The sequence below is a fragment of the Pleurodeles waltl genome, chromosome 3_2, assembly GCF_031143425.1.
Source record: "Pleurodeles waltl isolate 20211129_DDA chromosome 3_2, aPleWal1.hap1.20221129, whole genome shotgun sequence".
NCBI lineage: Eukaryota > Metazoa > Chordata > Amphibia > Caudata > Salamandridae > Pleurodeles > Pleurodeles waltl.
The window spans coordinates 17,872,212-17,889,030 of NC_090441.1; the positions used below are offsets into that span (position 1 = coordinate 17,872,212).

The 16,819-nt window shown below is 40.4% G+C and overlaps 1 protein-coding gene across 1 annotated transcript in view; it reads left to right on the plus strand.

The window, feature by feature from the left end:
• Positions 1-16,819, plus strand: part of MRPS23 (mitochondrial ribosomal protein S23) — a 44,433-nt gene that overhangs the window by 16,545 nt on the left and 11,069 nt on the right. The window contains exon 2 of the mRNA XM_069226621.1: positions 4,324-4,503. Within this exon, the coding sequence (XP_069082722.1) occupies positions 4,324-4,503 (180 nt within the window). The remainder of the gene's footprint in view (positions 1-4,323; positions 4,504-16,819) is intronic.

Here is a 16,819-nt window from a genome sequence, read left to right on the forward strand (position 1 = left end):
AAAGAATTTGCCCTGGCGCCTAGAGGTTTCTTCCCCCCCTGGGGGCAGATCGGCCTAATAATAGGCCGATCTGCCCCCAGGGGGGGCAGAAATGGCCTAAAATAAATTGCCCTCCACCCCAGGGAGCGACCCTTGCCTAAGGGGTCGCTCCCTTTGCGTGAAATTCACGCAAAGAAAAAACTCCCTGGTGTCTAGTGGTTTCTACCCCCCTTGGGGGCAGATTGGCCTCATCAAAATAGGCCAATCTGCCCCCAAGGGAGGCAGAAATGGCCAAAATATAATTTTCCCCCAAGGGGAGCGACCCTTGCCTAAGGGGTCGCTCCCCACCCAAAAAAACAAAAATGAAACAAAAAAAAAAAAATGGTCCCTGGTGCCTAGAGGTTTCTGCCCCCCCTGGGGGCAGATCGGCCTAATAGTAGGCCGATCTGCCCCCAGGGGGGGCAGAAAAGGCCTTCCCAAAAATATGCCCCCCCTGGGAGCGACCCTTGCCCAAGGGGTCGCTCCCTTTTGTCAATAACAATAAAAAAAAAAAAAAATCCCTGGTGTCTAGTGGTTTCTACCCCCCTTGGGGGCAGAAAAGGCCTTTTCAAAAAAATGCCCCCCCTGGGAGCGACCCTTGCCCAAGGGGTCGCTCCCTTTTGTCAATTTAAAAAAAAAAAAAAAAAATCCCTGGTGTCTAGTGGGGTTTCAAAAGCCGGATTGCAAGCAATCCGGCTTTTGAAACCCTCGGAGGGACTTCAAAGGGAAGGAAATACTTTTCCTTCCCTTTGAAGCCCCTCCGGGCCTCCCAAGTGATTGAAAAAGAAATGCTTGTGCATTTCTTTTTCAATCGCGCTGGAAGCAGAGCTTCCAGCGCGACGAGGGAGGCCCCTGTGACACATCAGCGCGCGCGCGCTGACGTCACAGGGGGGGGTGGGGGGGTCGGGGGTGGAAGGGGAAGGGATTCCCCGGTCAGCCCTGACCTAGGGGGGTGGGGGGGCGGCCCTCGGGAGGAGCGCTAGCGCTTCTCCCGAGGGAAGCATTCAGGACGTAATGGTTACGTCCATGGCGCCACACGGGCGCTGCCATGGACGTAACCATTACGTCCGTGGCGGGGAAGGGGTTAATTCAGTGATGGATCACAAGGAGCGGCCCGGACACATCTCAGGAAGGGGGATAAGGCTAATGGAATCATAAAGATTAGGGCTAGACGGTCCAGGATTAAGCTTTTGATACACATATGAATGTGGCAGACATCTAGGTATGAACTCTGGTCACTCCCATGGGTGATGTTCTGGGACAATCGGCTTCGGAGTCTTGCCTGCTATGACAGACACCTTTCATGAGGAAAAGAAGAAAGAGAGGTGTGTGGACTTGAAAAAGAAGCAGAACCCCAACATAAAACTTCAAAGACTCAGACACTAAGTCACATTTGATGTCTAGAAAATGACTATAAGGAGAGGCTGAGTCCCCATAAATTTGTCATCTGCCAAGTAGCCAGATTGGCTGTGTGAAGAGGAATAGCTCTGCAAGGCTTCTGCCTGTGACCAGAACTGGGGGCCAAGGACTCCTAGTCTCCCTGCTGAGTGAGGGGACACCACCCAGGATACCAAGATCATCTGCTGTGGGGCACAATTGCCTGCCTGCTTACCAAAACCATTGTGTCCTGTGAGGGCCACCGATTGGGCCGTTGCGCGTGTGCAGTATTGGCTCTGCGACCCTTGTATACCAGGAGAGGGCCACTTCCTTTTTCTGAGTCGTATTGGAAGTGCTGTGCAAGAAGCACCAGGCCACACCTCTGTGCCGCTGTGACACTGTATACCAGAGGGGCTCACGGAGAAATGATTTTGGGCCAGGATCTGGAATTTGTGACTGGCAAAGTCTGTGACCCTGTAAGCCAGCAGTACAAGACTATGGGCCATAGCTTTGTCCTCCGCCTGTAACCTGCCTTTTTGAAACATTCTCTGTTTCTCTGCCTCAATGAGCTTGGCACCCATCTGTATCTAGTTTCCATCCATTTTAGCCTGTGGCCATAGCATCTGGGGAAACCTGGCGTACACACAGCTTTGAAGAGGTGTTGATACTGTCTCTGGAAGTGACTCCCCTCTGCTGCACTTGGTAATACAACAAATAGTTAAGTCGTTATTTTCCTGAAACCTTTGGTTGCATTATACTCCATTTCGCTTTAAATGCATCTAGCATTGTTGCTGTCAACACAGACACTCTTGATTTTCACAGTTGATTCAATGTAACTGTTTTAAGTGCTCTATCTGAATTGTACTAATAACATTATGTAATGCTACCATACGTGTGCTGTTTTGGTGAATTAGAACAACAGATGCTTAATTTCGCAATTTAATGTAGCCTAAATTACCCACCTCTGTAGGATAGAAGTCTAGGTCTGCCTTGCTGGAAATCAAACTATCGACCTGCAGCTAACCGCATATTTCAGTTTTTAACGCTTTTAGCCAACTTTATCTACAGAGCCTGGTTCCTTTTAGTTCTTGGGAGATATCAGGGCAATGGGCATGGATAACTGGAATGCAATTATATGTTTCCTGATGTTTGGGCCACATTCGTTGTGCTGCCAGTACTTTCAATATTTTTTCAAGGTTGTGAAGTTTAAGTAGTACCTAATAGTTTGTAACTTGAGCCTGAATGTGTTCTCTGCTGTTAAATGTTTGGAGGATTGAGAGTTGCATATTGATTGCATTATACTCCATAGGCCTCAGCCGTGAATTGATATGTGCATGAAAGATTTGAATCAGAGAACATCTCCAAGTTCTTAACTTTCAAGACGTATGATTTAGATTAAAAGGCAAACTGCACAAGTGCCTTTTCCTTGCCTACTGTATGAAATTGGAACCAATTCCATGCTGCAGGCAAAACAGATGCTTAGCTTTGAGCTGATCCTTCAAAATCATCTCTGCCTTGAAGAGACTGGCACAGCTTTGGTTCAGTAGGTGCCAGCAGATTCTCTTAGGGCTTTCAAGTGTAACTCTTCAAATTGTTGCACTGTAGCTCCAGATCATATTAATAGTTTGTGACAGTTCAGAAATTTCCGAGTGCCGGGAAGGATCATTGGTTCTTTCTAAGATTTGGTGCCAGGCAAACAGGTTGGTTTTGTCTTTCTAAGCTTTTTCCTACCCTTTGAGACTCTGATTTGTTTGCATCCTCAAGGACCGGAACTCTTGAGTGAGAGGGTACTGTCGACATGAGCTCAACAAGGCTTGCTCTGCTCCCAAAATTCCAGGGGGCTGGCTTGGGAGCTATTGTCAGGAAAATCTCTAGATCTTCCTCTGATACGTTGCTAGAAAGCTTATTTGACATGGCAGTTGGTTATCCCTGCTGATGGTGTAGAGGAAAGGGGGCATTGGGAATAGCTAGGTTATTGTACTGAGAGGAACACCATCTTGTCCCACACAGCCATGTTCCACAGTGCTTATTCATGCCCACATGCATTGTCTGGATGGGAGGGAAAAGGGCCCTCTTCGCAGGGAGAGTCTGGACTTGACATGGAAGAGGAGGGTCATTAAACAATGCCTCTAAAGTAAGCCATGTTGCACTCCCAGGTAGATAAATTCAGTAACACCAGCCAGTAATGTCTTAATAAGGTGGGGGGAGTGTTGCAGAAGAAGAACTGTCCTCTTGAGAACACATAGATGAAGCCCTTTTTGGGTGTTCACCCTTGTCTTGGTATTCTAGTATCCAGGCTACTAGTAGTATGGCTAGTAAACTGGTGGTCTTCTTGGGAGTATGCGGCTTGGTGTGGTGTTCCTTTGGATTAGAGGCCAGCTGGATACAACAACAAATAGGGAATAGTCTGAGAGCCCACAGGAAATGGCAGGATGGGATAGTGGTTTTAAACAGCTATGGAGTTTAATCCCTGTGAGGAGTATCTGTAATTTGCTCAGTCACACAGTTCTTTTCGCTTTACTGAAGCCAGGATTAGAACTCCGGTTGCTGCACTCTAGGGTCAGTAACCTATCTAGTAGATCACCACTCCTGATGCCTTGATTCAGATGATGAGAGCAAAAACTGTCCTCAAGCGCCATTATTGAACCACTTCAGTGATACAGTGTGTAAACATAATGTGACATTAATCCACAGTAATATTGTGATACACTACATACTGCCTCTGATCGTTTATACATTGCCCAGCCATCTTGTTGCTCCTAGTAAAACCTTTGGGTTTGCGTAGTTTTAAAGAGAGTTGCCCAACTGAAATCTTTGAGGTGTGCATGTGTTCGGAGATTATCATGGGGGATTTATCTTTTCTACTGTGAAAGGCATTTAAAGATATTTGTGTTGTAACTAAATTTATTTTAACTTTTCATCCAATAGGGTGCGTGATCTGATGCGGGCGGGCGTGATAAAGCCATCGCAGAAGCCTGTCTGGTACGATGTTTATGCAGCGTTCCCCCCAAAAAAGGAACCTTTGTATCAGGAACCTAAGAAAGGTGTCTCTGTGACAATAGAAGATAACATAAGGCCAATTTTTTATGAAGAAGATCTCATCAGGGCGTAAGTTCAACTTTTCTGGAAACAGTTTTTTCCCATTCTAAAGCTTCACACATGTTCTCAATCACGTGCCCCACCCAGTGCATTGTGGCTACCAATAATAATTTACTTAAGGTAGAAGTACAGTACTCTCCTCTTTCTCCACACATCCAACATAAGATCTTTTTGAGATCCAGGGGCGGACAAAAGTACTGCAGACGGTACTAGAAACACCAACTAAAGCTTGTGTCAGGCAGGACCAATGGCACTTGCTTTCCTCATTCCTCACCTATGTATCTGTTCATTGGAGCTTTGGGGAATGTGACATATATTGTGACAGGCTACAGTAGCAGACAATTTACCTTGGTGAACAAGAGATTTCTGGGGGTGCCTGTCAGCAATAAGAAGCATATTTCTGATGTTGTCAGGACCTCAAAATGTGAAAAAGAAATCTGTAGGGCTAAGATGGAAAGAGTTTATTTGGTTGGATTATGTCTCTCCAAAAATGTAATGGGGTTTATTCTTCAACCAGGACCTCCAAAGTTCAAAAATAAAAATGTAGAAAGTCATTTTTTTGTTTAGTGTGGGAGTTTACCTTTAAATCTAATTATGATATGTCTAACAAATGATCAAAATTGAAGAGACTTTTCTATTGCCGTTTGTCCGTTTCTTATATTTTCTCTTTGGGAGGCTCACAAATACTGACCAAAACATTTCAAGATAAAAAAAGTACTCTAGGATATAACGGATGATGGACAGATGTGGAGACCGAGGATGGATGTGGGGGAACATTACAAAGGGGCATCCAGTAATGGGTAGGAAATCATTCCATACATATATTTTAGTGTTCTTGGAGCGGTTTGGGCTTGCATGGTCAAGTGATGGGCATTCCAACAATTGGGTAATAATCCCATTTCACTGTCCAGATGTATTAGAACATTATAATGGGATAGCTCTGTCAAGTGACGTAAACAAAGCAATTACGAATTACATTTTTTAACAAAAAATGTTGAGGGCAGATGAGGGGAGATGACAGCAACCGTACAAATGCAGAAAAAAGGTTGTTTAACCCTTCAATTTCTACATCTGTGCCACATCTGAGAATGTCCTCCTATCTTCAAATAAAATAGGCTTGTGGTTGTTACCCAAAGAAACTGCAGGGCCATTGTGAGCTTGGGATGACCAAACATATCCTTGAATTCTACTTCACTGTGGGAAGAAATTAGCAAGAGGAATGCGGTGGCTGCCAAAGAGGTGTGAAGCAATATTCTTTTTAGTTGTGGTGTTTTGTTATCACTACATGTAACGGAGCAAAGGCATAGCTTGGCATGGTATTTGCCTACCACATCATTCTATACTGCATTGTCCACACCACCTATCAATTTATCTGTTTTTGGGACATATTGTTGACCCAGATTCACTACATATTGATGCTGTACAAAGGATCCAGTACCGCTATCATAATCCACTGTCTGGAACCCAAGTTTTTTTTTCTTTTCTGGGTGATTAGTGAATATGTTGTATTTCCCTGCAGTCACTGCTTCTACAACTATTGTTAGCACTCCCATACTTGACAGAACACACATTGGCACTAAGCATAATGACAATCTTTTGAATATTGTTAAAGAAATATGAACCAAGTCCCTTTACATATTACATTTACATTCTTGCACACAGATATCTTAAATTGTAAAAGTGTGTCCAGTCATGTCAAGTGAGTTTTCTAATCTAATCCCCTATAGTAGATATTAAATTGGAGGCATCCCCTCCATGGGATCTTCCCACAACTAGGCCCATCCTGTCTCTACCTTGATATGGGTGACAGAGAAATAACCAATATACTCCTATGAGGAGTGCAAAAAAACTCTCTAGGGGTGATTTAATATCGAGTAAATGGCGCTCCCTCTCAAATTATCCAAATAATTCTCCAAGCGGTGCCCTTCACTGGGAAATCCCCCCCAAAAAACCCAGAGTGATAACAACTGTTATCCAATATAATGAATTAGAACGGCACTCATCTAATATTCCTGATACAAAATACTTCAATAATTATAAATGTCCATGAATAAAACAGTCCTCCATATATTCAACTGTAATGTTCTTTATTCTTCTTGAAAGTTCTTGTATCCAAAATTGCTCACATCACCGTCCCATTTTACCGTCCTAGTCAACACATGTTTCGTTTGGGGAATACCCCTTGACTTCTTCAGGACTTTCTACAACAAACAATTTTAATATATAGAATATAATTATGTTTTAAAATGTAAACATTAATCTAACGACCCCTCACCATCCAATGTGACTTGATGTACAATCACATGTGAAAACCGTGATTTCAAACATTGTGCAATAAAATACCAATCTCTAATTTACAAAGCAACCATCCCTATGTGCACACACCACTTCGTGCAAGGCCAAAATTGTATGACCCAATTATTAAAAAAGTAACCCCCTATAGATAGAATCAATACGTGAAACACATACTCGGTGATGCTAGTAAATGTACCCATTAAACAGTTTCAATAAAAGATATTAAAAAAAGATATAAAAAAATAAATGAAAGAAAACAATAAAAGAAGGGGTAGCTAATACCTTATCTCGAAATGGACAGTCTCAGAGGCAGAAATCTGTGTATTTGTTAATCATCCAATTCATTGTTATGCTGCCATAGGTAATCTGTAAATATAAGGTATGTTTGTACTGTCTTAAAAGACCAAGTCCTTTTTAATGCTTAATATAGTAGTATTGCTTACCTTACTCTGTGTATTTACTTGCATGTACTAAGTTTATTTGTATGCCCCAGATGTGGAGGAGGCATATCCTAAGGAATTAAAAAAGTTATTCAATACCATGTATGAACATTATTCAAACTTTCTCCCTTCTCACCGTATGTATGCGTACCTGCTCTTACTGGCCTGCAATCCCCAAGTGCCTCCGAAGATTTGTAAGGGAGAACGTGTTGCTTATCGGCGTTTTTATGCCCACCCCCTAAGGCCATAAACATTGAAGACGGACTCGTCCTTATGACGCACTAATCTAACGCTCACTTGTACTGCCTGTACAATCGATGGTCTCTTAATATTAAATGGATCAAAAATATTCCATTGGGCCCGCGAGTGAAACGGTCCGCTTACATCCTCAATGTATTCAGATCGGCCCCCTCTAGCCTGAGACATCAAAGACAGACTGATCATTAGTATCTTACTTTACTGGGCTTGCTCAAGGTTACACAAACAGTGAGTAAGCCTTCTCTAGTGGACAAATCAAATCTCTTATTCGTCCTAACCTTCATATACAGGATCAGTCTAGATATCTTATTGCGCTATTCCCGCGTACTCAAATTTTCTGCTCAATTTATAAGGAAAAATTAAGACACCCATAAAATATTCTGAATACATAATAACTACAGTCTGTACATGTGTTCCATTCTTCAATCATATACCAATGATTAATCATGTATAGCAATTCTATCCTAATTGCCTTGTGATACAAACAGTCCCCATGCATAAGGTATTAACCCCACAGTTATATACATCATAATTCATGATGGATCATAAATCTCCTATTCTATCTGTCCCCAAGAAAATATTCTAACTCATGGTCCGAATTTAAACCATGTTCCACTGCCCCTAGGCGCATAATCCAAACTGATTCTTTCCTTCTTAATGCCAATTCCCTATTTCCACCCCTTGGATTTTTTTCACAATATTCGAATCCAAAAAACTTAAAATCTTTATGAACTCCCTGTACCTTACAAGATCTTGTATGCGAAGCAATGGGATCGCGCTCATCCTCTTGTCTTATAGCTCTCCAGTGCTCCGAAATCCTCTTCTTAAGGGGACGAATAGTGCTGCCCACATATATCTTACCACATTTACAAACTAGCATATAAATAACATACTTAGTGTTACAATTGATGTGTGTTTCTATGATAAAGTTATTATTACCAATTCCTTGAAAGTCCCTTTTTGCATGCACGCCCACCTACACATTGCACAGCTACCACACTTATAAAAGCCCATATTATGTACATTGAGCCAGTTCTGCTTCGTTTTCTCTTTCAAATAACTAGGGCTATGGATATTATTGAGTGTAGATCATCTCCTATACAATACATCTGGTTTGCACCTAATATATTTCCTTAAGGTTTGGTCTTGTAGTAAAATTGCCCAATGTTTCTTCATGATTTTAATTAATAAAACTGAATTATCCGTGTAATCCAATACTATTCTTATCTTCTTGTCATCAATATTCTCCTTCTCTTTCTTTTTGATACGATGCACCAGTGTTTGTGAGCGTGATATCTTAGAAGCTTTAAGCTGGGACTTTCTGACAATATCTGGTGAATAACCTCTGTCCATAAATCTCTGTCCCATTTCCTCAATACATTTGTTAAAGTCATTGTTTTTGCTACAATTCCGTCTAGCTCTGACCATTTCGCCAAACAGTATTGCATCTATCTGATTCTTCGGGTGTGCACTAGTTGCGTGTAACAAAGTGTTACATGCTGTTGATTTGCGGTGCAATCTACTCTCAATCTTATTGTCTTCTACAAATATTTCCACATCCAAAAAATCTATGCCCTCTGAACTATATTTATATGTGAACTTAATATTAACCTCATTGTTGTTTAGATGATTGCAAAATTTCTTTAGAGTTTCTTCATTCCCCGTCCATATCATAAAACAATCATCTATATATCTCCCCCAATACAGGATGTGTGTCTGCCATTCTGCTGCTCCTAGACCCCACACCCATTTCTCTTCAAACCATCCCATAAATAAGTTTGCATACGACGGAGAAAATCTCGACCCCATTGCCACCCCTTGTTTTTGCTTAAACCAATTATTTTTGAAAAGAAAATAATTGTGATTAAGAATGAGATCAATCATTTGTAATATCATCTCTGTATTTTCCATCATGCTCGCTGATCTCTTATTCAGCATTTATTTAATTGCTTGAATACCACTTTCATGTTTAATACTAGTGTACAAAGCAACCACATCCAAAGTTACCATAAACATATTGGATTCCCATTTAGTATCTGATAACAAACTCAATATATATTTCGTATCGCTAATATACGAAGGGAGATTAATTACAAAAGGTTGCAAAAATATGTCTACAAATTCTGATAGTCTTTCTGTGGGACCTCCCATACCTCACACTATTGGTTTTCCGGGGGGAAAATCACATTCCTTGTGTATTTTGGGTAAGGTATATAAACATGGAAATTTAGGACGATTCACCTGTAAGTACGAATATTCCTCATCATCCAATAAATTATTATTGTGCCAAATTTTAAGCTGTCCATTTATCTTACTGGTTAACCATGCCATAGGGTTGTACACTAATGCCTCATAACAATTAATATTAAAAACTGTGCATATATTTCTTTCTCATAGTCTTCACGATTCATAACCACTGTATTGCCACCTTTGTCCGCACGTTTTATAATCACTTCATCACCATGCTTCAAAGTTTTTAACACCTGATATTCTTTAAAAGTTAGATTATATCTCATTGTTTGTTTTCATTTTGGCCTATATTTTTCCAAGGCATTCCATACTAGTTTAAAAAATACATCAATGTTATTATCCATGGTTTGCTAGGTATCCAAGTTGATTTTTGCTTCAGACCACTAGTGACATGTAAATCAGACATTAAATTTAATTCTTGTAATACTGAAGATATAGTTGTTGGATATTCCTCATAGTCAGTAATGGACATTAGAGCCACTGTATCATGTATGTCTTGTATTGAAAATTCACTATGTACTCTTTTATTATGAAAGGTTGTTACAACATCTGCCGATTTCATATTGGTCTCAATATGTTTCTTAAGTTTTAGCCTCCTAATAAATTTAAATAAGTACATTTTTGACTTGCACATATCTCCTCTACTAGTAGGGCAGAAGCCTAATCTCTTGTTCAAAAGCGTCAACATATCAACTGTTAAATCCTTTTTAGATATATTGACCACATTATTTTCTTCCCTTGAGGAAAGGCTCATATCTTTTTGTCCTGTGACCTCGTCTGCATACCTGAGTACTGTACCCCTACCCTTTCCTCTCTTTCCTCTTCTTGTCTTCCTTCCCGACTTCTCTTTTGATTTTGTTCCCAGTTCCCTTGTTTGATCCGCTTTAGCTCTTGTAAAAAAGCACCCCCTCGTACACCGGAGTTCAAAGATTGTGCTTCCATATTATCAATATCACTTGAGCTGATTGCCACACTACTTAGATTCGAATATTGTGAAAAAAATCCAAGAGGTGGTAATAGGGAATTGGGATTAAGAAGGAAAGAATCAGTTTGGATTATGCGCCTAGGGGCAGTGGAATATGGTTTAAATTCTGACCATGAGTTAGAATATTTTTTCTTGGGGACAGATAGAATAGGAGGTTTATGATCCATCATGATGTATATAACTGTGGGGTTAATACCTTATGCATAGGGACTGTTTGTATCACAAGACAATTAGGATATAATTGCTATACATGATTAATCATTGGTATATGATTGAAGAATGGAACACATGTACAGACTAGTTATTATGTATTCAGAATATTTTATGGTGTCTTAACTTTTCCTTATACATTGAGCCGAAAATTTGAGTACGCGGGAATAGCGCAATAATATATCTAGACTGATCCTGTATATGAAGGTTAGGACGAATAAGAGATTTGATTTGTCCACTAGAGAAGGGTTACTCACTGTTAGTGTAACCTTGAGCAAGCCCAGTAAAGTAAGATACTAATGATCAGTCTGTCTTCGATGTCTCAGGCTAGAGGGGGCCGATCTGAATACGTTGAGGATGTAAGCGGACCGTTTTACTCGCGGACCCAACAGAGTATTTTTGATCCATTTAATATTAAGAGACCATCGATTGTACAGGCAGTACGAGTGAGCGTTAGATTAGTGCATCATAAGGACGAGTCCGTCTTCAATGTTTATGGCCTTAGGGGGCGGGCATAAAAACGCCAATAAGCAACACGCTCTCCCTTTACACATTTTTGATCCATTCAATATTAACAGACCATCGATTGTACAGGCAGTACGAGTGAGCGTTAGGTTAGTGCGTCATAAGGACGAGTCCGTCTTCAAAGTTTATGGCCTTGGGGGGCGGGCATAAAAACACCGATAAGCAACACGTTCTCCCTTACACATCTTCGGAGGCACTTGGGGATTGCAGGCCAGTAAGAGAAGGTACGAATTCATACGGTGAGAAGGGAGAAAGTTTGAATAATGTTCATACATGGTATTGAATAACTTTTGTAATTCCTTAGGATACGCCTCCTCCACATCTGGGGCATCCAAATAAACTTAGTAAATGCAAGTAAATACACAGAGTAAGGTAAGCAATACTACTATATTAAGCATTAAAAAGGGACTTGGTCTTTTAAGACAATACAAACATACCTTATATTTACAGATTACCTATGGCAGCATAACAATGAATTGGATGATTAACAAATACACAGATTTCTGCCTATGAGACTGTCCATTCCGAGATAAGGTATTAGCCACCCCTTCTTGTATTGTTTTCTTTCATTTATTTTTTTATATCTTTTATTGAAACTGTTTAATGGGCACACTTACTAGCATCACCTAGTATGTGTTTCACGTATTGATTCTATCTATAGGGGGTTACGTTTTTAATAATTGGGTCATACAATTTTGGCCTCACACGAAGTGGTGTGTGCACATAGGGATGGTTGCTTTGTAAATTAGAGATTGGTATTTTATTGCACAATGTTTGGAATCACGGTTTTCACATGTGATTGTACATCAAGTCACATTTGATGGTGAGGGATCGTTAGATTAATGTTTACATTTTAAAACGTAATTATATTGTATGTATTGAAATTGTTTGTTGTAGAAAGTCCTGAAGAAGTCAAGGGGTATTCCCCAGACGAAACACGTGTTGACTAGGACGGTAAAATGGGACAGTGATGTGAGCAATTTTGGATACAAGAATTTTCAAGAAGAATAAAGAACATTACGGTTGAATATATGGAGGACTGTTTTATTCATGGACATTTATAATTATCGAAGTATTTTGTATCAGGAATATTAGATGAGTGCCGTTCTAATTCATCCTATGTAGAGTGGTTGTGCTCTATGAATGGCTACATCCTGCTGGGCGGTATGACTGCTAGTGGCACACTTTGTGCTTCCTTCATGTATCAGGAAGAGTCAACTTTTTGGGGAGGTCTACCTAGTGTCCGCAGACACACACTGTATCTACGCCTAGCTGTGTTTTTTTTTTCATAAGGGCGAAACCATTTCAAGACTTAAACCTGCTTTCACTATTTTTTTCTTCTATTATTATTGATAGTTTTAGTAGCATCTTTATTTATTATGGCATGTTAATGGCCTGTGGTCAGTGTGGCACATTATGTAGCTATGTAGTAACTCTTGCTGCTGTTACAGTGCAAGAGAACCTGACTTTCCTCTACAGGAACAGATCCACCTCCTTCCACTTTATGATGGATATTATAGGACACATCCCTCAACATAGAGACTATTCCCTTAACTTCTTGCTTGTTCTTCATTCTTCAGGCCCACATCCATAAGTGGAAGAGGAGTGCCATAGAGTGGCTAGATCACAGGCACAACAACAGTTCTAAGAGGAATCCAAATCAAACCACCAGCTTGTTCCTCCTTCAGGAGGTACATTGATCTGAATTCAGCCTGCGCATCCTCCCCTGAGCTATCATTACTTTTGGAAACTTTTAAGTTACTGCCAAAGTTTTCAGAGGAAGCCTACGAAACCCCACCACACCAACAAATGTCAGTTAAAAATTAAATCACCTGTTTACTTTCGAATATGTGTTTCATATGTACGAGTGATTCACATTTGGGTGACAGTTGTTCATTGCATAGTAATGGACAAAAATAATTTTAGAGCTTTGAAGCTGTCCATTGGTAGCACATAGCTTGTGTATTCCTTCTGTGTAACCTGGGTGCTACTACTATGGATGAAAAATGGTGTAAAATCCATCACATGTTAGAGCGGTAGTGTTGGAAGACAGATATTTTTAAATTAGGCTTTGTACTTGAGTTTCCTCATTACATTCTGCACACCATGCTCTTATTTTCCATTTTGAAATATAGACCTCACTGTAAGCCACGTACTTGACAGGTTCCATCAGAGAACGTTTGATGAGTAATATGAAAAGTCTTTTCAGTGTGGAGTAATAATATTTCCTGCCATTTGAATATGCAAATCCGCATAATTAAATTTGTATAGGTCAAATATTAAGTGAAGTGTTAGATAGCCTAAAGGGAGAACATAAAATATTCTGTATTATGGGTCCTGCATGGTGCTGCCCAAAGCTGTAGACCTTTCATTTAAAATTTACTGAATCAGATATCAAAGGGACCCTTTTTCATAATAGATCTCTCTCTTCTCTCAGGAGGCCAAATGACTAATCTTTAACCGAAGAGAGCCTTCAGGATTAATGTGTTCTCAGAGGCAGAGAGCAACTTTAAGGTACATGAAAACTAGAAATGAAAATGTGTTCTAGAAAACAATCCAATATCATCGTAACATCCCAATATTTGTGTGTGTTTATTCACGATCTTTCATTATAGATGTGGTAGAATTTTCTGACCTGTTCAGATCCCAAGATATCAATATCTACCATTCTGACAGTGGTAGGTACTTTTGAATATTTCCAAATTAGATTATTGAAAATAAAATAGATAAATATTGTGACGTTTAGAAATCTTTCAAGAACACTAATTACAGATGATGTGACATAAGTCGGAGACAGGCTAAGAATAAGTCACACGAGGGAAAATCAATTTTGTATTAGGGTTTAACAGAGATAGAGTTTAGTATTATTATCCCTTGGTTAATATTCATTTTTAAATAACCTCCGCGCCCAGTGCTAACACTGCATACGTTTCAGGGTAAAATCAAGTTGCAGCAAGGACCTTAAACAAAAGATGTGTGGAAAATCACATAAATAGTACTACACAGAGAGCTCCTCTTGCACAGCAACAGAACCATTGCTGACTGGACATCCATACCAGTTGAAGGTGGAAACTGTAGCGCTCCCTCTGAAGAAATGGTATTCGCTTGATGGGAAAGGTGCTAATTTAAAATTGTATTTTGAGTGCAAACCTAAGTGGGAAGAACTGGAATCTGCTTTTTTTTATAGAATCATTTTATTGGTATTTTTAACTTACATCATACATTGGATTTTCCATTGAACGACCGTTGACAGCTGTACTGCCCATCTATATACCAGCAAGTAACTATCCCCATCAAGTCCAAGCAAACAAAAGAACACCCCCACCTCAAGCATTTTCCAGACAAACCGTTTCAAGTATTATGCAACTGTGTCCGGCACTAGTGACTATCCCCTTCCCCTGTTTCTGGCAGTTGTCAGTCTATATTCTGAGCCCAGCATGAGTCCCCCTGGGCTTCTATTCTGACCCCAACATAGTGTGACCCAGCTGCATATATACCTGCAGTTAGCCCTCCTCCCACTCATACTTGTGTGAGCCGTATTTGCAGGGGCAACTTGTACCCTTTGAAAACTGTGGGGCGAGTAAAGTGCCCCACCACTTCTCAAAAAATAAAACACGCCCTCTCTCCAAAAGCCCAAAGAAAACCATAACACTAACTTCAAAATAAACACAACCACTGCATGCATCTCACACACATACACGTGCAAAAGCATTACATATTTAAAATAAAAAAACAGCACTTACCCATGGGCTGTGCCTCCTCATCAGTGCTCTTCTCCTTCTCCTGTGCCGGAAGAGCTACCCTAACCAATCCAGATGCTGCTCTCCTGCTGCTAACCAGCATGAGAGAAGTGCCTAGATTGGATGGAGCAGCCTGGCTGGGCGCTCATTCAGGCTCTAGAGGCCTGTGCGTGGTCTCCACCCAGCTGTCTGGAGAGCTTCAAAGTGTGCATGTCACTTTGGTCGGCGCAAAAGAGCCATCCAAAGTGACACGCGCACTTTGAAGTGTCCAGTCAAACCACTGCTCCATTTCTCTGCTGCCAATCGGCAGCAGAGGACACACCCAGCATGTCTCTGGGCTGGTGCGTGCTGTGCCGGTAAAAATAAAATGCAAATTAAATCTTTTCATTGACATTTTATTTTTGCCTGTGCAGCTCATTGCGGGTGGGGAACGATGCTCGCCAGCCCCTGAGAAAAAACGCGACTGCATATTGGGCATCTGTTCATTGGTGCAGTTAAAACATCGCTCTTGTCACACATTAGGTCAAGGGTGCAAGCACTCTGACGTGTTGTAATCTATCTGTGAGCTTTTAACCACGTCCGCTGCACGTCCATCACTATAACTTGTTCATGGGCTTGCCTTGCAAAAATTCTTTATCATTGGTAAATGCTTTATGTTTGTCCCTCCTTAGGGCAGTTTTGTTACCGCCTTGGCCATCGACCCTGTTAAATGGATAATTGCACTTTTGCTGATATGTTTGCGAGCAAACTTCTTTTTCCTTTTGTGCCTCTCCTTCGTGCTCACGCTCGTGGCGGCCGTGGTGCTTTGAATTGGCTTGCTTATGTCAACTTGTTTACTTTTCATTTTCAATTTATGTGGCAAGAAAAGTCCAGTTTGGAATTTGCAACGCTAATAGCTCTTACTCGAGAAAACGCGAGACCCATTGCATTGCAAATGCTTGTTTTTCCAAGTCTCTGTTTCCCTTCTAAACCTTTCAATTGGAGAATTCCTTTTCTGTGACATCTGGATTTGTGAGTATTATGCCCTACAGAATGGTTCCTCACAGCATGACTAAATTGAAATTCTTATGATCGTTTAGGCGGAAAACATTGAAGCAGTTCTCATATATTAACTAATCAAGTTTCTCCATACACTATTTTATCAGTGTTTTTTTTTATTTTGTTGCAAACGGCTAAATTAGATTCAGGATTCCTCACTTCCTTCATATTTTCAAGACCCCTGCATATATCATTGGAAGTCATTTGTGAGTGGGTTACAATTTGGGATGTACTTTTTACAATTCAACAAATTGAGTACATCCATCTTTGTTAGTTAACCAAGCATTACTTACATTACAATTAATCTATTATAAGCCGCGTAATTTCTACCATAACTAAGTATTGGCTTCATTGTTGATTCCTTAACGTTACCCTTTAATTTCAAATATATTACATTTATTCTACAAAGCACCATACATCATTTGTTATTCTATACATTTTAAACTCTGTTCTCTATTTGCCACCGTCAGAATATTGTTTTTACATTTTATAGGCCATGTTGTGATGTTGCATACAATAACCTCAAATCTAGATTTGAAATTGTGCATAGGTGTGTGAATTTTTTTCTGTATGCACATTCTGTG